General features: G+C 35.1%; 1 protein-coding gene across 4 annotated transcripts in view; it reads right to left on the minus strand.

The window, feature by feature from the left end:
* PCDH7 (protocadherin 7) overlaps window positions 1–25,686 on the minus strand; it is a 285,045-nt gene that overhangs the window by 204,715 nt on the left and 54,644 nt on the right. Inside the window, exon 2 of one of the 4 annotated variants that reach the window (XM_026120490.2) lies at window positions 13,456–13,562. The exons of the other annotated variants lie outside the window; for them this stretch is intronic. Within the exon in view, the coding sequence (XP_025976275.2) occupies window positions 13,551–13,562 (12 nt within the window). The 3' untranslated portion in view covers window positions 13,456–13,550. Of the gene's footprint in view, window positions 1–13,455; window positions 13,563–25,686 lie in introns of those variants that run through there. 4 annotated transcript variants of the gene reach the window in all.

Below are 25,686 nucleotides of genomic sequence, written 5' to 3' on the forward strand. Positions count from 1 at the left end.
GGTTAATATTCTCTTTGCTGAAAGACTCTGGTATCGTTTACACACAAAAACCAGATGCCTTCAATAATACCTATATACTTAAAGCCATGCCTAGCTTAAGTGTGGCTGTGAATATACTAGTATTAGAAACTAGATCAATACAGCTGTAAGGAAAGGGATTATATCCTTAGTTGTAAGTCACTGAAGCTATTGCAAGCTGATATAACTATATGTATACTAATGCTTGTTTCAAAGTAATTATATTGGGAAAAAATATCATGTTCTTAAAATAGTTTAACTGATATAAAATCTGTATAAAAATCAATCAATCAATATCCAGCTTCCATGAAAATCTGGAGCATGGATAGGGCCTTCACACCACTATCTTATTTTCTCAACTTTGTGCCCATAGAAGGCTTAGCACAATAAAGTCTGTTGTTAAGACTTTACAGTTGTCATACTGTATTGTGTAGTTTTAACATTAAATGGTTGCTACAATCAGACAGATGAGAGAGAACTGGAAATAGTCCCTCAAGACAGTTAAAATGTACAAACTTCACTTTTCATTTCATGGCAAGAGACTCTCTCCTGCTTTCCTGTAAAATAATGTTTCAATCACAGTTGCTGAAGAGTTGCAGACAACAGCTGCTTACCTCAATATGTACATGAAAGAACAAAAGCACATCAGAGAAAGGGCCACAAGAACAAATGTCATGAGGAAAAGACATTTATTTTCTCTCACCATTATAAAAAGTCTTTACAAGTAGAAAGGTCTTAATTGAGTTAGCTGAAAATAGTTGCCCTCAGTCCTTGTCACGTTGTATAATAAAACCAAAAGTGAACTCTCTAATCTATCATAATATTTATCTTCCAGTTCTTGGAGGTAGCAAAAAAAAAAAAAAAAGTAGTTATAATAAACACACTGTATGCCTGCTGTTCTGTCCTCACTATATTCATGACAGTTCATTCAAAGTTAACTTATTCAAAGTGGCTTAAAAGCCCATGATTGTCTGTCTTTATTAATATCATCAGGATACCCTTCAAAATCAGAATTGTGTGCATAAGAGTGTGTATAAAGACGTGGGTCACTTCACTCTAAACTGATCAATTATCACCATGTTTTCTGTGGAGGTAGGGAAAAGAGGGAATGATAAGATGAACTGACTAACTGTCAAAGATGTGGTTAGGGTATAAAAGGAGGTGTGGGTCTCCATTCTGTAAAAGCAAACTGAAGATATAAGAACTCAATATTCATCCAAGTGACTTTGGAATTAATAAAAGTACAAGGCAGATATAGCACGGTTAGCTCCTCACTTGTGTGCATATATGTCTTTATATGCCCTTGGCACTGTGTTGCCTGTGAATACTTCGATTTTACTTTAACTGCGATGAATGGGACAGGAGGTAACATCACAGCATCCCACACTAGGGTGTACTCATCTTTAAAACTGTACGGTGGAACACTATACCAGTGTCAAAAAATCCTACACATTAATCTATATCTATCCTTCTGAAAAGGTTGTATCAGGCTTCCTTCTAGCTGCGCAACACAGTGTAGGTGCTCATGTCTTGTGGGGAGTAAGTGAACCACACAGTGACCAAAGCTAGGAGGAAAACTCTCTGATAGAGGGACTCTCTGATAGAAGGACATTGAGAAGTGAAGCTGAAATGCAAATTATCAGGGTTCTTGTAAAGAATTTTACAAATAATACAATCAGAATACAATCAGAATCAACATTTTCTTAAAATTTAACAATTAGTCTTAAAAAAGAAAAGACTTTGTAACCAACATTGAACCTAATTATACAAAGAACATAACTTCCTCATTCACTTACTTTGGGGACATGCAATTTGCAGATGAATCATTGAATTTGTCCTTGTTAAAAAGGGCATTGAATTCTATTTTTACTTTGTCTATTCAAATTTCTCCTTAAAAATATGAAACCCTCATATAACCACAAAACATCAGCATTTAATTCATCATATACCCCATCCCAGCAACATCAGCAGGCCAAGACAATTCCAAATATATACCACTGAATTAATATCCTGACAAATACACTTGACATATCACTCTACTGTGGCAAAATACTTCATTCTACTTAAATGAAATGTTCTTTGAAATTATGCTTAGCCATGGAAACATCTTCACATACAAGATTTCAAAGCCAAAGTTTGCTGTGTGAAACTAAGCTGTAGTACTTGGCTATCCAGGATTTGAATATATGGCCTTGTTTCATTAATAGCAAAAGACAATGTTTTTTGAAGACTGGTTTATGAACCACAGTATATAGCTTATGTTTCCAAATTCCATTATAAAATGCCAATTATAAAAATGTTTAATTCTGCAGAATGATGGAAGTCCCCCCGATACCACAATTGATTTGCGTGCATAGATTTTTTAGTGATAAGCCACTCTAAAAGTATAGGAAATTCAAATATGTTTCTTTCAAAAAAGTTAAATTATGAGGGTGAAATTTATCAACATGATGCAAAAAAAAATCATAAATACAGAGACATAAATATTAAAATATAAAAGACCAAAAATCAGTGAAAGTGCTAGCAAGAATAATTCCTTTGTATTCATGACTAGCTTCACAAAAAGATACTTCAATCAGATCTCCCAGCTCCAATAAAATAATTCTATATATTAGCATTGCTAAGGGTTAAGTTAACTTTCTAAGTAAAACTGATTTTAAATTGAAACTGAAGTGCTGCTCAAATTTAAGGTTCATTACAATTTTTCCTGCCAAACTTTATATATTTGTTTTTGTAGCATATATGAGATAGTCTTACATTACAAAATGAAATACTGATATATTTACCATCAATATAATAATTTTTATTATTCTCCCTATCAGAAGCTATTCTTTAATTGAATTTGCTGGGCAAAAATGAATAATTTTCAATAGACTTCTTAAGTAATTGAATTAAAGTTAGTTCTGTTCTGGAATTTCAGTGGAGTTATAATTTACTGCTATCCATTCATATACACCTTTGTTTTATATGCAATAAACCATACACTTTAGGAACTTCCTGTCATCACCCAAAAACAATCTAGATCATTCAAAGTGAATGGAAGCCTATGAATTTACCACAAAAATAATACAGAAATAAATATCTGTTTCAGCTTAATACCTTCTTCAGGAAAGGTCTTCATTTATAGAACGTATAGCATCTTGACTGTAAGACTTCCCCAGGAGGGTTGGAAAAGAAAATACTGTTAGGAAACTAGCACAGTACGTCTTCAAATGCTTGTTTATTGCTGCAGTGTTTTGGATATTTTGCTTTTCTCATTCATGTCATCTTTTATTCACAATTAGTGGAATCATTTGCTTATGATCTTCATTTCTCAGTATCAACTGATCAGATATATGCACCTTCATCACCCGCAAGACACCTGCTTGAAATGTGCCTAGGATCATAAGGTCCTGATCTATACCTGAATGCTACTGAAAAAAGAAAAACTGTCAAGATAAGCTCATTGAGTTTCATACCGAATGTAAGAACCAGCCTGAATAGGCAAGTACCATGGATTTTAATATAGATCTTTAAAATGTTTTAGAAATGCGTATCTGAGTTTGTAAACAGACAAATTGTCCTGTTACAATTTATATACTTCATGTGTCTGTAGCAGATAAACAAACGTGGCCTTAGAAGCATCTCCAGCTGTGCACAGGTGTTCTTCCTTCAGCCCTAAACACAAGGCCTTCATTGTTTCAACTATTTTGGCTAATGAAGACATAGTACTAAAATCCTCATGTGATTTATTAATGTTGAAAAAAGTTAAGAGTGTTACAATTTAAATTTTGTATTAAATTCTGTCTTAATTCTATTTGTGTTACTCAGGTTTGTGTTTGCTTGTCTATTTTCTTGGAAGACTCCTGTAAGCTGTAAAACTGTATCTTCACTAGTGAATGCCAGCTGTCTCGCTTAAGGAGATGAGAATTAAACCTATGTACATATTTACTTAAAATAACACTCTTCCCCCCAAAAAAACCCTCTGTCTTCACCTGTGTACCAATTTTGCTAAAAGTTTCCATGAAAAGATTTTGGAAGGGTTTATAGGAACTACTACTTTTCCTTAAATGGCAAATAAGCCTAACAACCAAAGAAAAAAGTGTAGCATGCAAGATAAGGAAAAAGAATTAAAGAACTAATGGGGAAGAAGATATAAAGGAGCTGAAATGATAGCTATCAAATATATTCCTAATTTTTATTTATTCTCTATGATTCTTAGCTATATTTATTATATATGCATGTAGATCTACAAATATGTTCTGAAATGATTTTCATTCATTTAGATTATATTTAACAATTTTTAGTTCAATGATTAATACACTTTTCATATTTTTAAAACACAATTTATTTTTATTTATTTGTAGGACAGGACTTTTTAATTAAAATTATGTTTCTCTCACTTTCATAAAACAAAAAAAGAGCAGTGATATTTTTTTCTCAAACTATAAAAATTATCTCTGGAGAGAAACCAAAATAAAAGTCACAAGAAAATAAGAAGCTGCATTTAAAAAACTTCTGTAGCTCTACTGCAATTTCCTAAACAGTGTGTAAGCAAATAAGGAAAAATGCTATATTCTTAGTACGCTCTTGTATTTTAAAAGCAACTTCTATATATTGAAAATATCTATGATTCACCTTCATAGTCATTTCTAAGATCATAAAATGAAAAAGAAGTCCCTTCTATTATGATAAATATAATCAACTGCAAACTGCCTGATTTCAATTGAAAATCTAATAACGGAAAAGAAAAATTCTCATCTGGGCAAAGAACAGTGCAGAAGAAGAAAAGGGGTTTCATTATTATTTTCAGAGAAGAAGGGACAGAGTTGATGGAGCTTCAATTGCATTTCAAACATAAAAAAAGGCAATGAAGGATAGAGTGAACTAAAGGACACTTAATAAGCAGGAGGCAGGAACTGGTATGGTAGGAAGATTTTTGTCCCCAGGATACAAAGAAAGGGAGAGCTCCAAGAAAATTAAGGTAGACTTAACAAAGCAAAGATTTTCCCAGTATATGTAAAATCAAGAATTAATTTTCTCTTTGTTGCATCCTGTTAGACATTTCAATGACTCGTGATTTCCTTGAAAACAAGATCTGCCAGAGTACCTCATTAAGCATCATAGTTTATGGCTTTTTTTATAAAATCTGTGTATCTATTACGATAAGACTAAATACCTCAAAATAGTATTGAAATGTGCACAGTTATTTTAACAGTTTGCAGGTTATACTCTTCGCTTCAGATATGGTCTGATTTTCTATCTGCAACTTGTTGCAAAAAATCAATTGCTTTTTAGACTAAACACTATCTTAGATGAGCTCACATTTTAATATGTCAAACCCAGAAAATAAATAAAAAAATAATTTCTCATCCAGCATTTACTTAATATTACTTACAATGCAGGAAATATTTATCAATATAAAGCAGTTTTTTGTTTCCACAATATTACAATTAGTTTTCACTGTCTTTCTTGTGTTTATTAACCTTGCTATTTCATTACCATCTTTTCATTTTCTAATTAAAGGTTTGATTAAATTTACAGCACTTAGAGAATTTAGTACAGGAATGTTTACTAAGTTTAAGAAATCAGATAAATCACCTCCTTGCAAATCCATAAAGAGTTTATAAAGTCCCAGCACTTCTATATGTATTTAACTTTCAACAAGTAAACAACCATATGGAAGTCAATGGAATTACATATACTTTCAAAGTTCAGCATGTGATGAAACATCTAGAAATATCAGGGTCTAAGAAAGTAGAAAACCAGCTCTAATCCCATTCTTCTGAATAAGGAAGCAAGTGGGTCTTGTACCATTAAAGTCAAGCCAATGGAAAGCCTTTAAAAGGCTTTCTACCAGGCCAAACAGACCAACTGGAACTGTCTGCCTATACATCTATTCCTTATTGCTCTGATTAAAAGGGGGAAAAAAGGCTTATTTCACTTTTTAAAAATGCAATTAACTGAGCCTTAGGCTTGGATTATCCCAACTCCAATCAAGCAGCATAATTAGTTCTTTTAGCTTTCAAAAGGATAAGAAAAATTTGAATTTTGCTTGCCATCACTCATTAGTGAGAAGGGAAGTGATTATTTTGGATCTCGGAGTAGAGTGTAGCTGAAGTAATGATATAGTAGAAGAAATGTAAACACTGCATTGCTGCTTTCCTGGACACAGTCTATCTTACAGGCCTGTTCCTTTCTATATGTACCTGAACGCTTGCTTAAACTTACCAAAGATTGCAATATCTAAAAAGACAGCTGCCTGTCTCCTCTCTCTTTTTTGGTCTGTTAAGGTCTTTCATTCTGACACCAATAGAAGTATTAATGAGCAACTGGATGCGCATACATCCACAGCCATACCATATTTATAAGACTTAAAGATATATAAAAGCTTTCTGATATATATAAAGCCCTATAATAATTTAAGGTATTATATAATGCTTTATTAAATACTTTATAATATATTACTAAATATACTAATGCTAAATTAAATAATATTAAGATACTATTAATTAAAATACAGTGTTAAAACATTATATAATACTTAAGAGTATTATGAGAGTATTCTGTCATGAAACAAATAATGCTGTATACAGTCACTTCATATTCTGAAAATCCCACAACACACGGAAAAGCAATGACTTTGATATTGATGATGTAGAGGACACAAAGTAATACCTGACAATAAGACCTTTATGCTTAAAAATAGCTCAGTCAGTAACTGACTTTGGAATGCAATTGGAAACATTGTCCAGAATGTCAGAATTAATTACAAACTTTTCTTACTTTCAAAATAGTAGTATTTTCTGAAAAAGCAGCATAAGCCAACTGCATTTATGTAACCTGTCACAGAAAGGATTACCTCGGTTCTAAGGCAGCCACACATCCAAAGTACTGCACAGTGTCATTATTCAGTAGCAGAACAAATTTTGATCTGAGGCAAGAACTGGCAGCCTACCTAACAACGGGGAAAAATGTCACCAACTGAAAGATCCACAACAGGGTGATCTCTGCAATTCACAATACGTGGTTTCATAATGCAGATTGCATGAAAAACATCAAATGTCTTACAACAGGGATACTCTGCTCTCCATTCTAGGTAAAATGAGACATGTGAAATACCTCATTTGAACTGAAGTAAGTATGGGTGAGGAAAAGGATGTCAGAGCTCAGAGAAAGTCTCTGCAATATAGTCATGTAACGCTCCAGTCTAACCATGCAGAAAACAAGTCTTACCCACAACCTGACAAGTTTGCTGTAAATGCCTGTCAAGAAGCTGCCAAAAAAGTATTTGTGACTCTTTCATGATGATCATATATGTGCAATTAAAATTCTATTAGCTGACTATAACTGTAATTACAAATTAGACCTATCTTAAATGCTCATCTTCTTTCCACACAATCCTGCTATAGATAAAGTAGGACTTCATTCTAAATCCCTATGTGCTATCTTATTTTTGCTTCTGCCCCTTTTGAAACGCCAAACTTAAGTAAAAATTCCAGTCTTCTCCATATTTACTCAGTCCTAAGCATGCTTACTCAGTTTATGCTTCAGCTCAGTCACCTTAACTCTGTCAGAAATAGTCCTCTCAAACCCTTCCCCATTGACTTGCTGTCATAAAAGAGCTGTCAGCACATATAATGTAATTGGATAATTCCATATTCTTATTAGGTGGTATCAGCACTCTTGGCTGTAGTGGTCTGGTCATTTACCTACTGCCCAAAAGTGCTCTCAAATTCTGTGAAATCTCTTCTCCCCTCTCAATACTGACATCTGAAATGTAAGTTTGAAGAGACATGAACAAATGTAGAAGGGCGTGTAGCAGTGCTGTCACAGTGGAGGAACTCCTGTCAAAAGGTGGCACTTGCTGTATCATGCAAACTTCCTCTATACCCACCCAGAACAGAACCATAGTGCTGCACTTACTATACACTTTTATAAGCAGACCAGCTATCCCAGAATACAGAGATGGAGTCAAACCAATAGCAATCCAATTTGTAATCCATATTTGTAATATGTATTTCCTGAGTCATTAGAAGTATATATATATATATATATATTAGAATGGTAAAACAGACAGAGGTATGTATAGCATAAGAAACGGAGAGCAAATGTAAATTTATAAATGTTCATTGGTAAATAAAGACCAGTGAAAACTAAAAGTGTAGGCCTTTTCCCAATTAAGTTTGTAAAGGCAATTCAGCCTTGATCAGGAGGAGAAATGCAAGAAGGCTATTTCACACAAGTATGCAGAACATATTTTCACACCAGCAGGGATGATACTGTAGGAAAGATGGGCAGGTGTTAGAGGAACTGGATGAGAAGCAACACAGATGAAGACAGATGAACTGATTGTATGAAATGCTTTTAAAATGTTTGGAATATGAATGGGAGTCAGCGGAAAGGTACAGGGAACAGGCTGCCATTGCCATAGTGATAACTGCTCGTGTTAGTTAAAAGTGGGAAGCAATATTTGACAAAGGCTGGTCTCAGAAACCAATTTCTTAAGGCACAACACAGGAAAGAGGAAAGGAGGACTCAGTCCTAAAGGCATATATGAGAAACGGAGCAGTTCGGGTGAAAAGGTGGCTATACTGACAGAAATAATATGTGATGCACAATTAAGTTCAGGGTCAGTGAGAACACCAATATTCTTGTGCCATACAAGCACAAATGTTCAATGAGAAAGATTGGCGGAGAAGTAGACCTTCTTGTCAAACAGAAGCATTTTTTCTTTGATATGTTTATTGGAAAGAGACTGAGCCAATGCAAAAGTCTACAGAAGGTTACTAGAGAAGGATGTAGATATTAAATTCAGTCAAGTATTGAACTGTGATAGAGGCAGACTTAATGATAAAAAGAAGAAAAAAATACATTACTATAGGAGTAGAAGGCTTTATGTCTTCATGAATAAATATATAGCTGTCCAGTCCAGAAACAAAAGGCATTCACTTTTTATTACTAAAAATCTGACTTAATTTTGATAACAGGAAAATTAACTTCAATAAATATATATGCCATGATGAAGAGAAAAAAGATTAATTGTATCTTCCATGTCCAACTGTCTGATGAGCTTCCCCAGGATTGAGATGAATAATTTCTCAAGTTAATGTTTGTTTTTAAGTGGCAAGAACTAGTCGAAACAGCAATGACTATGTATTTTTAGTTAAATGTTTTGCATAAGAATAGCAATTAGTTGCTGAAGGATGTTTACATGAAAGGCCTGCTTTCACTAGTATAAATTTCATTTAGACTGAAAGTTTCATGAATATGAAAGTTTCAAACTTACAGGACAAAAATGCTACTTTAAATGTCAATTTTAAGTATTTAAATTGTAAAATAAACACTGAATATTAAAGCAACCATATGCTTCCATAGTTTTCCATTAGTAAAAAAACAGTCATTCAACACTTGTTGTGCAGTCCACGTGACAGTCTTGCTTAAGAATTCTAGCAATAATATTCCAGAGTAGATCAGTAAATCCTGATGGGCACCTTTAGAAAACATTGCAAAGCTTCCTTCTTGCCTTTCCATAAGAATGATCCTTCAGTTCTAGTAGGGATTTCAGTAAAGCTATTGATTTTATGTGGAAGATGACCCAATAGATAGTAGTATATTGAAGGGCAGCAATATAAAACTTTAGGAAGGTGAGTCAAAAGACTGAGAGGGAACAGATAACAGAGAAAGACATTTATCTATAAAGTGAACTGTAATACTTCAAAAATGGTTAATATACCATAAAACAATTGAAATTATACTATGCTACTTGTAGCATACTCTGCTTAAAAGTTATATAGAACTACCGCTTTCCCAAAGAAGCAATAGCGATAATATACCTTAGACTTCTCCATGCATAATGCAGATGTATTGTACCAGGCCAGTGCATAACTCCTTATCCTGTTTTTCATTTTGTTTGTGGCCAAAATGAGTAGTCCTTTACACCTGAGTTATGTGGAGACTTGTGCAGTTTTTATATGGGGAGAAGTGCTGTGCATCTCAACAGCACTGGAAAGATACACACACAGTCCTCCCAGAGTAGTCTGCTTCCCCTCATCCCATTCATGTGCTACTGTTCTCCCCTATTATTTTAACTTGAACTTAGTGCTAGAAAGTTGATTACTAGCGAGAAAGTGTTTAGAACTACAAACAATTTATGTATAAACCAATTTCACACTTTTGCAGTGAAAATAACAGAGGACACAGGCCAAGGAGCTTTAAGAATTTTCGCTTAGATTGGATTGGTAAATCTAAGGAAAGAATTCAGGGGTTCTAACTGGAATTAGAGGTTTTACATACTAACAAAAGGAAAGATGAAACCTTCAGTGAGATGCTCTCAACTTTTATTTATGATAAACCTGTTTCAGTACAAAAAAGTTTTGGTGCAAAAGCTAGAATTTTAACTAAACTCCTTGCTGTATGTGACTCTCAGAGCTTTGTGCTCAAGTATCTTAATGAAAGTCTTTTCTTTAGTTAACTAAAAAAATTGCTTAAGAATGAATCAGGATTTTTACAGATTTATGTTACTGAGATTGTGTAAAATCATTACAGGCTTCCTATCAAACATACCTTTTCTCTGCTGATTTGTAAGAATATCAAGCAATTGGGTAGGGTGCAATGCAGCCATGCTTCCCTTTGGGAAGAGAAAGCAGCAGAAATTGTGTACCTGAATTCTTCCTCTGGTGGTTCATAATAAATTATAGAAGGTGCAGATAATCCCCACAGCCTGTCAGAGATGCAGAAATCTGCTTCCTCCCCAGTCCTATTCATTCACACTTGACCATTAAGCAATCTCCCATCCTCAGTGCACCCACAGAAGGGGTATTCTACTCTATAACTTTAAAATACCAACTGAGATTTACACAGCTACAAGACACACACATACTATTCACCAGGTAACAGTGAATTTTTTCTAGCTCTGACGGGAGGGAGACGTCAGGGAGAGAAGCCTGAACATTGTGGTCCCAAACAGCTGTTACAATGGGAGTCAACTGGCAGAGAAACATTCAAATTCCTCTACTTCTTTCCTCCATTCCTTCCTCACTGCTACGTTCATTTACCCTTTTTCATACTCAGATTAGTCTTAGGGCTCTTCTTGGGACTGGCAGAGCCCAGCTGTCTGCTGTCTCACCCACCACTGCTGCTTTGACAGCTGTGTTCCTTATAAATCTGTTCCTGGGTGTCCACAGATTATAATGTGATGTTTTAAGGCAAACTACCCCAGAAGAGGTCTTCAGAGTTCTTAAACACCAGAATGGCAAACACTAAATTCATTTTTAAAAAGGCTGATCTTGTGTAAGTGTGGAAAATACACACTGAAACCTCATATCACACTTAGATGAGAAACAAGTGGCAGACCTAAGAAAGGTCGTTTGCACAGTCTGTGACCATAAACTCCTGCAGGTCATGTTATATTACTCTGCACACAAGCAGGATTTTTTGGATGAGGGAAGAAAAAGCCAGGTAAATATGCAGAATATGAACATATACTGACAAAGTTATTTTCTTACAGATTTCAGAAGCCATACCATACTGACTAGCCCACAACAGCTGTGCATACTTTGCTCTCCAAAAAGGGTTAACTCTGCAAAGATCAGCATTAACTCCCACACACACTTCTGCTGGAAAACTATCAGGTTGCTAGGGTAGCATGCTGTGCATAAAGGCTGCTCCCTGGCTGTGTACCCTCCCTGCAGGCACATGAAGCCCTAATTATGAGGTATATATACAGAAGAGTTTCTGTGGGCTAAGGAGAAGCATCAACAAATACACTATTCCTTTGGTCCATGAGTTATTGACCCTTTGAACCAGTTTTCTCCTCCTTTGCTTATGCCTTTATCACGGTAGAGGAGGCTCTTTCAAACTTCACACTCTGACCACCAATGCTGCTTAATTTCTTTCTCTTACTCTTTAATTTCAAAATGGATGGATTTTAAAATCCAAAGAAAACAAAGCCTGAATAGCAAGTAGTAAGCCAAAAACCTGAAAGTGGATAATATTGTGAAATGAGAGTGGGACTGTGCTTGCTCCATTTCACTACCAATTGAGATATTAATAGAAAATTTTTTCTTTTGCAAAGGTATTTAAAGACTATATAAGGAATCAGAAACCCCTTCCTCATTTTTGGTCCCATACTTCCATTACAAATCTTTATTTATTTATTTATTGATGCATTTCCTTATGTATTTGTTTTTGTCTCCTGATGGTGTGTGGGAGGGGGCTCTTTCTTTCCTTCAAGTTCTCAATTTCACTTTGTTCCTCCTGTATCTATTTTAAGACTCCTTTGCCACTAAGGATGAATGCAGGGGTGTTGCAAGTGTCCTTGCAGGCTAACCACTACCTCTTCTGTTAAATGCAAAGAAAGGGTGGCTAGAGAACTGTCTATTCCTGGCTGCCAAGGGCTGCATGCTATTTCCACTGCTTTCCCTGCCGCTCCAGAAGGAAAATGATGAGACAGAGATTCTTCTGCATCACTACACTACTACACAAATCCAATTGCCAAGCACTTTGACAGCCCATATATGCCAATATGGACAATATTCTGCATTTCTTAACTATTCAAGGGTACTACCATGCAGCTTTCTAGAGAATAAGAGTCATGAAACAGAACAGAACAATGCAGGCACTCAAAAAAAGTCAGGGGTAACTTTATTGAACAGCAGAGAGGCACAGAGGCATTACCTTTTGATATACAGTATAAATCCTTTGCAAATCCACAGTTTTAAAATGCTAGTTGTCATATTTGCTTTATAGCTTAGCATCTCTGTTTTCTTTATGCTAAAGATGCCCTTAACAAATATCCTCATCCAAGTATAGCTAAATTGGGATGAGAAGGTGAGAAAGACTTATAATGTTGCCAGAGCTGTCAGGTAGGCTATGAACAAGAAATGTTTCATCATAAGAACTATGAAAATGTTCTGCTTACAATTTCTTTTAAAATACTTCTTTTTTTTTTAACTAACCTACAAACATCAATGCTTTTGAAACTAAAAAGATAAATGATTCATAATAATTAGAACAGTTGCTTTGTCTCTTTCTTGTGGGTGGAAATCACAGACAAATATGACAAACATTAATGGAATTATGTTTAAAACACTTGCAGAATTTGCATCTGTGTGTGTTCCTTTTCTTACACCTAACCAAGGTAAACCAAGCCCTCTTTAGTTGCTCTCTGCTGCCTTCCTATACTCATCTCTGAGTTCATGCTAAAGGGCTTCATCTCTTCATGTTTTATGTATCACATCGCATGTAATAGAGGAAGAATTTATTTAGGTTTGATGGGCTGCTGACCTCCCCAAAAGACATTAAAGACAAAAAGAAGAAAACCCAGTCAAAACTTTCAGTCACAGTCCATTACTATGTTTACTTGCCTGATGAACTTGAGAACTATGTTTATTCCTCGGATAAACTTGAGAACTATCATATTAATAATGCCATTTTAAAAGCATGTATATTTACCACTGCATGTGTCTCTCATTTTGGCCAAATATCTTCCCCATGATACTTATGATGTCAGAAGCATTTGGTTACACTGTGCTGTTCTTTCATGAAGAGTTTCAGCAGGCAATCTTCAACAGAAAAGAAAAAACAAACAAACATACAAACATACAAACCAACATACACAGTAATTATTGTCTGAACACCTAAAAGTGTGCTAACCATTTCAAAGAAACAAGAAAGGCAAAAATTCTCAGGTCATTTATAAAGAAGGCCCCGTCATTCTGCTGACAGAGGAATGCCACAGCTCTGCCCAGCTACACCAGCTACTGCTTGTCTGTACATTCCAACAAGATACAGTAAAGGAGCATCAAAAAATGTAAGAAGAGAAAACAAAGGTCAAGAAGTACAAAATAGATCAGCCCACAGCCTCCTTATCTTAAGAAAGCTGAAACTCACATTCCACATGTGGTGGCAGAAATTACTTTCTTCAAGAGAACTAAATTAAGGGACGCTTAGCAAATAGAAAAAGAAAAATGCACCAGGCATTGCATGATGCAATGACAATTATATTACAAGGTCATAGGAAACTCCCATTAATTCACACTATTACTAGAAGAATATTTATATATAAGAAAGAAACCATAATTCGACCTCAGTAGATTTACAGAATTTTGCTTAGGTTAGAGGATGTCAGTGAGATTCTACAAGAAGTAGCTTGATCTGGCAGAAATAGCAAAATGTAGCAGAGAAAACTCCCTGCTACCATAGGGCAAAATATGTCTGAGAATAGACAGAAGTGAGGACCACTTGTCTAGAAGCCATTAGTGACTTGAAAAGACAGCCTTTAAGTGCAAAGATAGCCCCTTAAGGCCAAATAAAAGAAGAAAGGCAACTTTATTTCCTTAATTTCCTCAGAGAAGAGGGATGCTTCTCATATTTCATCCTCTAATGAAAGCCCTGTGAGGATCAGGGAGCAGGGACAGTTCAGAATTAAAAAGATGAGCAGATCAAGGATTGGCTGCTCGGCTTGGCAATCCTGAGAAGAGAGTAATATTTCTAGCCCCAGCCAAGTGAGGACACTAAGGTACTTGGTATGAGACTGTTATTAGCTAGGCAGATAGCGTAACTGTACACAAGACTGTGTCTGCCTAAGCATGCCGTGACGGAAACCCATCAACTTGCTTAAAACTTCTGTTTCTATGTCAGAATAAATAAATGATACCTAAATGCAAGAATCTCCTATCATTCTAGCCAAGCATTACTGTTATTCGTCAACAACACGGTACAACCAAACTGCCCTAGTGCAACTTACAGCATCAACAGGGCTCAAGTGAATTCTAGTTTTCTGCTCACTTCAGGGCATCTGTTATCTAATATTTTTAATTTAATGCATATTACAAATGAGCCCATATAAAAAAGAAACAGTGCCATGTTTTTAAAGGGAGATATAAAACTCACTTTCTAAACTTCAAAAGAACTTTTGTGCTTCAAGAAACTCAGCTCTTAAATAGTTCTCATTTTGTTGAGATTGTTTTTGCTGGAGGAGAGGGTCTTTCCAACTTTCTTTCTGAGGCTTAAATGTAAGTGGAATATTATGTTAAAGATTTCATTTCTTATTTCAAATCAGCTAAGTTCCTTTCAGCATCCTCAGTTTATGAGGCATTACTATTTTATGCTAGATTCATGTTTGAGTATTGGATCCTATTTATATACAGCCTGAAATGTGCATAGTTCTAAGAGAACTATGCTTTGCATTTTGTCCATTATTTGTATTTTTCTCCACCTTTGGAATTAAAGTGAGCAGTCCTGTTTCAAGACATGAGCTGTTTCCTCCATCTTCTCTGTATTCCTCCCTTGGAGGGTTCTTTATGTACAAGAAAAGATAAATCCTAAAAAGAACAATCCAAAACTGTCTCCAATAAGGGATCCTAGCAAATGAAGAAAAAACCCTCCAGTTTTGACCTTATGCCTATTTAAGAAAGATATAGGGAGAAATGAACTTCTGCTTTTTACATTATATTTTACATAAAGCCAAACCAAAGTTAGTTTGCCTTAAGCATTTTTCTTTAGGCATTGTGTAGAATATATACTCTTGTCCAAATTCATTCACCAGACCTAAGTCTTTGAATCTGCTACCACTCTGGCAAAGAACCAGTGACAGAATCTAGCTTCACTGTTCCTCCTGTTCACGGCAATGTGATCCACACGACCAGAAATTTTCTTGGTGTCCTTGCAGGGGGTTAAGATGGCATCATTCTGTCTCAGGAAGAATACTAATGTCCATCCAGTTTTCTGCCAGGCTGTGAGACAGAACAAACTAAAAGGCTAGGGAGTACCACAGCCCTCAAAGAACAGATGTCTCTTTTGAAATAATTCCCAGCTATAATAGAAGTTAACCTAATATTTTCTGCTGCTCCTCAGATTTAGACATAAAACTTTTAGAAATCTGTATCACAGGTTTTCAAACTCATCACAGAAGACAATGTGATATTTTCTGCATGTGAATGACAGTGTCTTTCAAGTACAACTACTACAAGTTGCTATAATTAAAACCAAACCAAACCAAAAAAAAAAAAAAAACCCAACAGAAAAACCCTGGGTCATGGCTTCTGGTAGTTACTGGTAAAGTCAGTGACCTTATAAATACCTTAAGTGTCTATATCCCTATGAAAGTTGAATAATAAAAGCGTTTCTGCATATGGCACTGTATTAATACACAGAAATTTTTTTCCAAAGAGTTCTCTCAAACATAATACTAATATAAAGTCATTCGCTACTACCTGGAATGCATGTTAATGTTAATGCAAAGGTAGCAGCTTGACATATTTAGCCAATAAAGATTTCAATTTTCTAATAGATAATGGTAGCTTTACTTTTTTTAAAAGGCAGCTTATAGTTCATGCCGGAAGTTCACTCATGTACGCACATCACTGCAGATGGGCCACAATCCATTTTAAACAACCTCCATTCTGCATTTTTGTAACTCATTGTGGCAGCATCAACAATCTAAGTGGCTCAGCCACAGAAGACGGACACGCCACTCACAGACAGAACAATACATTGATGTGTCTTATTTCATATAATACTGAGGACAACTAGGATTAATTCCAAACCCCAGGTTTCTTTCATGTAAAACTTCAATATCTGGACGGTGTGCAGACTGCAGCTTGTCAAGCACTGATACAGCCACAGGAAGCCAGTATAACAGCACAAAAGGAAAGATGTTTTCCAGAGCAAATATCACATTAGTGGAGTTCACTGGATGTGGGAGATTAAAAAATCACTTTTCCACTGGCATTTTTACACTAACTCTTCTTAAATATGACAGGAATCTCAACTTTTCCATGCATGTCACAGATTTTACAGTAGTCTCTGTGTTCGTTAGGTTTGTCAGCACTCTCCCATGGGCATTTTGACTGAAGTTCATGATTTGCTCTAAAGGACTTTACATGTTTATTTACTGAAATGGTATATAAATGAACAGAACATCAAAGTGAATGATTGACTATTAAATAAATAAAAAGCACAGTTTCACAAGCACTTACAGTACAAAAGTATCTCATTTAAAAGTCTGTCAAATTCATTATTCAATATATTTATTTTTCTAATACTGATCCCAGATTCTGTGAAGGCAAAGATATCACTAGTGCAGCACAGGACAGTAGAACAATGCAAATTGTTTGGGGTTTTATTCCTGCAAGAATTACCCACATGATAATCAGGGATAGGGTAGGCTATATGGGACTGCTTCTTCCTTTTCTACAAAGGCAGGTGGTCAGGGATGACAGTCATATACAAAAGCTTCCTTTCAGCCAGCACATTTAGACAAGAACAGAAGATGATTAAATCTTCACCGCAAACATTCCCAGAGAAAAATACTTCCCCACGGAGAAAGGCAAAAACAAAGAAAGGAACTGTCATTCCTAGAACTTGCCATTGTATTCAGAAAATCTGCAAGTTAAACCTAAAGCGCTGAACATTCAAGTGCTCAAGTGAGTGGCTATATCCTCACGTTCAATGATATTTCATGGCAATAATTAAAATGCTAACATAACATGCAGGAAATCCATGATAAATATGACAACAAAAGAAAAAAATAGACATCAGAAAGTTTATGGTTATTCCAAAAATTCCAACCAAGGTGGTACAAGAAACTGATTCAGAAAAGTGGGATGAAGAATGAAATAGTCACAGAGAAAAGGGATGACAGATAAGAAAAGAAATTTAAAAGAGTTTTTAATCAGGAAACATTGGAAATGAAATTCTAAAGTAAAACTCTGATTCCAGTGAGGACTTTTGTACACCATTTCATTCCTATGATTTACAATTTCCTCAGTAGAGCTATACCACTAAGAGACTGTGGGTTTTTTATGTTAATAGAAAATGATAAATACCACTGCAATCTGTAATACTTGCTTTCGCTTTCATCAAACTAGTGGTCTGGTGCTGATCATATGATGAAATCAAGAATGAATTGGTGAACCAGCTGCAGAAAGTATTTCTAATCTGATTTTAAGCAAAAAAACAGAGAAGCTTTCTCATTTTCTTTTGGTTCACTTCTATTTATAAGAGTGTGATTTCATTTAACCTGTGAAAAGTGTGTATAAAATCCTTATCTAATATCTACATTAACCAGCGTTTTTCTCTTTTCAAAGGGATAAATTACAGTACAGTTCAAATACAGTGGAAAGCTAAGATCTTATTTTTTCTGAAGTCCTCCTCTGTATTTTTAAAACAAGAAACATATATATATAAGAATTAAGAGAAATAAATATTTTTACTTCTTTCCACTCCATCTGTCAAATAGCAAAATAAACAGAAAAGGGCACCACATCCCACTGGTTGTGATTTGAATTGACTGAATGAGAGTTTGACAAGTCTAAAAGGCCAGCAAAAGACACACAGACTCTCCCTCATTAGGTTTTGCACAACAGTGACTACAGACAGCTATGAATGCACAGTACTATGAATAATAAAACATCTGTGAATTACATAATGTCACTAAGTAAGTTCCAAATGGTATGCATACATTAACCCACAAATACAGGCTGGTACTTATTTAATACAAAATCAGCAAAAAAATAATGGTGTTTCTCAAAGGCCGTGGAAGTCTATTATGCTATCCAAATCACATATACTATTCTAAGAAAAGTAATGCTATTGTTATACCATAATAAAAGTAGTCACACCAACAGCGCTTAGTGACAGGTAGAGATATCTTTGGGAAATCCACCAAATTTAACAGAACAATTTAAGCAAATACAAATTCTTCTTGCATTTTCAACTGCTTGCAGTCTACAAAGAATGTACTGAATATGAAGAAGTTTTATTTATTTTAAGAATAATATTTTCATAATACTTCATATTGCCATTGAAATGCATAGTGAACCTATTGACAAATAGCACCTGCTAACAAGCAGTTTCGCCCCATCTTTATAGCACTGAGGACGGTACATAGCTTGACTGGAATTTTGTGTTTCAGAAGCCCCCCCCCCCAACACTCATGATAAATTATTTTAAAATTTGCTTGCTTGCAGTTAGCTTTAATGAATGATGTGCTTCTTTTTTATTGCTGCAGCCAGGCTTCTTTTTAAGCAGCTACAGTAGTCTCTCAGCAGTTTAATACAGAAATGGATCAGTAATCATAAAGAGGATTTGAAACTATGATTACTCTAATGTGTATTCTTCTTAATGTCTAATTCAGAAACAGGACCATATATATACACATACATAAAACTATTGTTTAAAACATCAGTCTGACTTCTTGAGATTTCAATGAATTTTCTTTAAAAATCATTTCTTCTGTCTCTGTGAAGTTAACCACTGTTTTAACACCTCACTTAATAAAAATACAGAATATGTGATATTGTTTTATTAATAGGTTTATATAATTACATAGAAATATCTTTTTCATGGTTTCCAAAAAGGAGCAGCACAATGTTTACCCACATGTAGCATACTTTGCATGGGACATTTTATTAACTAGTTTACCACGTTGAGACCTGATCCAAAACTCACTGAAATTACTAAGATACTTTTTTCTCTTACTTTCTTAGGTCAGAAGTAGGCCCTAAAAATGTTATATGCTGCTCACTCTTCCAGTCCAGCATGCAGCTATCCAAGCCCATCTCATGATTGCAACCTCTGAGTGTTTTAAATTCTGTTGTAGGTTAACATAGGAGAGGTTTATCCAGTACAAGACTTCAGGCTATAGGATTTATGAAATCAACAGATGGCTTCAGAGAAAGTGTGTTTAAAGGAGATTTTAATTTTAAATGAAAATAATTTGTGATTGGGTATGTAACTAAAACTCAGGTATGTATTTCATCTTACCCTAGAAATAATTCAAGACAGATCCTCTAGGTTACCATATGGACCATATTTCATTCCTCCCACTAAAAGTAGATTACAGAAGGGCTAAAGCTACTTATGATATTTCAAGCTTACCCGTATTAATTTGAATAAGATAATAGATGAGGGAAGTATGATTGGCAACCATCCCAGCTGTACAAACTACAAATTTCTTCAACAGAATTTCAGAGAATTGCAAAATTGAATATCAAAAAATCTAGCGATAAATTTATCTTCCATTTTTTAGCATAGGAATTTGTCATCAGATACCATTATCCACTGCATTTTCTTGTAGAAAAAAGTGTGCAATATTGATATTGTCAGTAATGCAAACAGGTACAATGAAAATTTTGAAAGTGTACACGGAGTTCTTAGATATGTGCACATCAAAAAGTCTGCGGATGTGCAGAAACATAAAACACACACAGCGAGCTAGAACTTCAGTATCCGGTGCCAGGCATTGATGTCAGTCTGGGGACCAGAATTCCAACTGCCTTTTTTTTCCTGGTTATGGCATGTAGGGAAGCAGCCACTGCAGCTGTGCAGACCCTGCCAGACAGATGCCCAGGCTAGAGATGATACAGATGTCCAGAACCTTCCCACCTGCCGCCTGGCTGAATTCACACTGCTTATTGCGGGATATGGATAACCATCCGTACACCTGTCTAGTACTGACACTTAAGGGCCATACTTTCAAAGGAGTTAATCACTGGACTAACTTATATTTAGGCCACTTGTGAGCATTTTTGAAAATTCTACCGTGTTTCCTAGATGCACTAGAATAGCTTTCGTAATTCTTTCCTAGTGCCGTTCAACACGGTCAGAATATCAGAGGTTCAGCAGAACTGGTATCTAGAGCATTATAAGAGGAAGGAAGGTTTTACTATATTTCTTATAAATTTGACAAAAATGTAATGGTTACAGTCTTAGGACAACTCCCTGCCATTTTTTTCCACCATAATAATGGGAAAAAGTTAGCATTATGAAAACGGCAAAGCTGATGTTATTATGCCATAGCTGAAGATCCTAGTTTTTTTAACTCCAATCTATAAAAATGCTCATTTATAGATAAGCAATGTCCCTTCCAAAAGTCTTCAATGTTAGGGGATCAGTCTTAATCAGCAGATTTCCACTGACCATGAACAGTACTTCTTTAAGTGATCCTCATCATGTGCTGTGACATAAGAAGTTTTATACCATTTAATAGACGGGACATTAGGCACAGAAGGCTAAGGTGACTTCATGCACACCACTCTAGCAGGTCAGTGTCATCAGTAAGAATACAATGCAGAATCCTTGATTTCCGTTTTCTAGTACTATGTAGTAAACTGCACTTGTTATAGGCTACTCATCTGAAATGAGCACAGCTCATGCCATAAATGCAGTCTTTACTCAGATAGGCAATAGGATGGAAATATGTCTTACTGTATGCATGTATGAAATATATATATATGTATTGAAATCTAAAAAAAAAGAATATGAAGGGAATCCTAGAAAGTTAATAGACTAAATGGCATTTCAAAAGTTTTCCATCTTCTTTTAAACCTTGCTAATGTATCATCTTTTCTAATCACTTACAGTAATGAATTCCATAAAGCAGAGGTCCTGACATTACTGTCTGACCTCCCATAGTTGTAAGCCCTATTTTTGGAAAGCTCTTTTTCCTTGAAGAGATTTTAATAAGCATAGCCACAGATTCGGTCATAGGTACTGTGGACAATTTTATCTAAAAATCACACTAATTGATGTATAAAAACAGTATGTATTTGTTAAAAGTCATTCTACTAGAAATAACTTTTTGAGTGAAATCAAAATCTGTGTGGTGCTGCTCACTGACAGCTCTAATTTCAGTGAGAATGATTGAAAGCAAAGTGCAGAAGGCTGCAATGCAGAGCTCCACAATGCAACACAAAACAAAACAAAGTGTGTTATATTTAAAATCCAATGTTCTATTAGGAAACTAAATCTATGTTTTAAGTAGAAGATTCAAATTTAAAAAAAAAACAGCTTATTAGTATTGGGCCTATGTTTTTACTATTTTATTATTTTAATATTAATGACAGAAATTGACACCTTCAACATTAAAAAATAACGGAGACTGCACCAAAAAAGTTTATTGTCTGTAGCTCCCTGCACACACTCAGAGTTTGTTGGGAATGCTCTGGAGAAGACTGTATGCAACACAGGCACAGGCTTTGCTCAAGATCTGTGGTCAGATTCATAAAAATATCCAAACAACATATCATAACTGAAAGACAACAAATTGAACTTTGTAGGTAACCAGCAATGTTAACTCCCTATCTCATTCACTGCAAGGTGCTCAGACCAACTTCACATACTACTAAGCATCTGAAACACATAGCATGGCATGTCATGGCACAACATGACGATGAGTTTCATATACGCATCGCTGTATCATTTGCATTCTCCTTTCACTTTCATCTCTAAACTACCAACCCTTCATCCTGCATAGGAAGTACATGACTAATTGCAGCAGGAAATCTATCCTTTTTATTCTATAACTATCTCTATAGCTACTTTTTTCAAACTCCCTGCGGCTGCTAATTCACAACATTCTGATGCCCTCCACAGGGAACACTTCAAAATGAAGGATGGAAGTAGGATGAAGATGAACAAGGAAAATACTGAGTCTCTCACAGTCCATCTCGCTCCTTTATAATGTAGACTCCTCGGGACAAGGCTTATGTACAGCTGTGTCATTGCTGGCATTGAGTATATAATAATGTTTCACAATACTATTGAATTAGTTACTTCCCTAATATGATTTTTTTTCCAATTTGTGGAAAGTCTTTACGTACTAACCATATCAATACATTCACACTTCACAAGCATGAAATACTAAAATAAAAATACATATGCTATCTACATTTAAAACCAACAAAAAATAGTAAGTTTCAGTTGCTTCACTATTCACTTGCTTCAATAATATTATGTTTTGGAAAAGAGGTAACCTATAAAACATTTTTTCTTAAGTACAGCATAGTTAAATGTAAAGCATTCTTTGATGAAAGTGTATTGAAATATATATACAGAACTGTCCCATATGCATAATGATGAAAATTAATATCCCTGTTTCAAACAACTTGGCCAGGAGGCATTTTATAGATGTTAAGCAAAATAGGATTTGCTATGAAAACGAGTTCTCTTAACTGTAGTGAAACAGAGGACATCAGAGTATTTCTACAGTATCGTATTACACTTACAGACATTTCTATGGATCTCATTGCCATAGTTTATGAGCAGCTCACAAAACAAAATGGATCAAGCAATTATCTCTGACGGAGATAATGAAGATGTATTCTCCATTTTACAGATGTAACCCCAAAGACATGGGTACCAGTGGCAGAGCTAGGAATGGAAACTGAATCTCCTGATTTCTAGCCCTGCAAAGTTAACACAAGCTTAACTTTCTCACCCTCCAGGAGAATGCTATTGTGTGGTTAATAAAGTCAAGTATATATACCACGTTCTATCATTTGATTTACACTAAAGGAAAATGAGATGAGACATTTCTAGTTAAACAATATGTTCCACATTAACCAACATTAAACGCAAATATGTTTTGAGTTTGAACACATTTAAAAATCCTCTGAGATCTAAGATCCTCTGTAGTCAGTGGGAGAGAAACAGGTACCTCCATAAGGGTTTCATCCTAAATATTAGAAATCCAACTCAGGCTGACATGAACAGGCTTCTAGAGGTGCCAGTTTCTCACCCTGGAATCTCCCAATAGTGAGCCTATACAGCTAAGATTAGACACCTAGCTTTACAACAATCTGACCCACTGGTTAATATTCATGCATGTGTAAGCCTAGTAACATGCTAACTCACTTAGATGTAGAATTTGATAAAATGGACAAGTCAGGTTAGATTTAGCTCTACTCCCTATATACTTTGTCTTGTACCATTTTCACAACACAGTGGTGAATAAGAGAAGTAAATCTTCATTCTTCTAGGAATCCTGAAGAAAAGTAGATGGATATTTATGATGTAGAAGTATGCCCACACATTCTTCTTGAGTTGCTCACATAGTCTATATAACACCCTTTTGCTCATAGTTGTTCCTAAAATAAAACTGTTCTGAACAGTATTCAAGAGGTGGTATTTTTTTCAGAAACAACAATAGTCTGTGTACTGTTTCACATTTTAAAGAAAGGTTATTTTGTGTCAAAAGGCAGTTTACAGTCCTGCTACCTTCTCAAATATAAATTCTGCAAAATGTAACATGAATAATTTAGCCTGATAATATAGGCTACACAGCATAATTAGGTTTACTGAAATCCTTTAGAATATGTGAAAACATTTTTTCTGTCACATTTCTAATGTTAGGTTTTCTCCAAGATAACACATAAGTAAATTTAATATTAATATGTATAAATAATAGAAATCTTTTGTAAATGTACTAGGTTGGCACTTGCTATTCAAAATGGTGTTATTGGGATAAACTGAGGTTGTTTGAATGTGAAAAGTAATCTGATTTGGAAGGAAATTAATTTTAAACTTGATTTGAAAACTGTAATGGCTTCCTTGAATTCCACAGCTGAAGACTATTGAAGGTTCTGTTATAACTGCCAGGGGAAATATGATTTTTTTTTTCCAGCCAGCAGCATCATAACTCCTTCTGAAAGAGCGCCAAACTTTTTTTCTGTGATAGATAGCTCTGATTCCACTTCTAGGAACTACAGATCAAAGGAAAACTTATTGCTGAAATAGTAAGCCAGGGTATGATTAAGAATAGTAATGTGATTGTGGTTTCTTGATGTTTTCTGACACATCCTAACTAAAATAAATGGCTTAATTTTGAACAATGAGACTGTGTAGGTATGTTCATAGTGTTACAAAGGGTTATTTGAGGCATTCATCACACTGCACACTTAATGTGGCCTCTTGTTAAATATTGAGAATAATACAGAAGCTGGAATGTTTTTTCACATAATTAAAGTGTTCCCTAAATGTAATGTCAAAAGTCAAACACAATATCTGCAAGCACAAGAGGTTAATTTTTTTCCCCTAGTGCAGAGGAAGATATTCTCGAGTTTATAAGTATGCATAATAAGTATATGCTGGAAATTTAAATGTAGCTACTGCATCAGCTACCTTTTACTAGCTCAGCAGAATACAGTGAACCTACTGACTCTCAAACACAAAAATGAGCAATGGGTTAAAGTATGGATTATCACACCAGGCTGTTTTAAATGGCAAGCGGTTAAATCCAAGCCTCTGTGCTTACGTACCTAAATGAAGCTTGCATGAAGAGTAGGGACACAGGTTTTTTAATAAGCCTGAGAAATCTCAAGAGAAGATCTTAAGCTGTTTAACAAACCTTTGCAAAAACAAATTATTTAAATTAAATTATGTTGTACAAACTTAGACTAAAATGTAATCTAGGTGGGGGAAGTTTGCTTAATTTAATCCTTCAGTTTAGGTTTGATGGATGGTTTCGTAAATCAACTGCTACTGAAAAGACCATATCTACTTCTCCATCTACATTTAGATTTGCAACCAGCATCAGTGAGAGTGCCTCTACAAACCAGCAGTACACAATCCACAGAATTATAACCAGGAGGAACAGAAAAGAAATCTTGTGTCACACAGCTTGAATTCCCACTGATGGCCACTTCCTATGTCATTCCTACTATAAATTTATCTAACTTATTTTTTAACTAACTGAAGTGATTGTGCATTACAACTTCCCTGATAGTTTGCTACTGACATCTATTATTCTTTAATGGTCTTGTATAAAATAGAAATAAAGTGATGTTAAAAGAAAAGTCATCTTTACTCATACAAGCAATCTCGCAAGTTTATTTAGACCATTCAAATGAATAAGGCAAGTCAGATTTGGCTTTAAAAGCTCTAACTTTAGCTCTTAAAAGGTAG

This window comes from Dromaius novaehollandiae, chromosome 4, assembly GCF_036370855.1.
Source record: "Dromaius novaehollandiae isolate bDroNov1 chromosome 4, bDroNov1.hap1, whole genome shotgun sequence".
In the NCBI taxonomy this organism is placed as follows: domain Eukaryota; kingdom Metazoa; phylum Chordata; class Aves; order Casuariiformes; family Dromaiidae; genus Dromaius; species Dromaius novaehollandiae.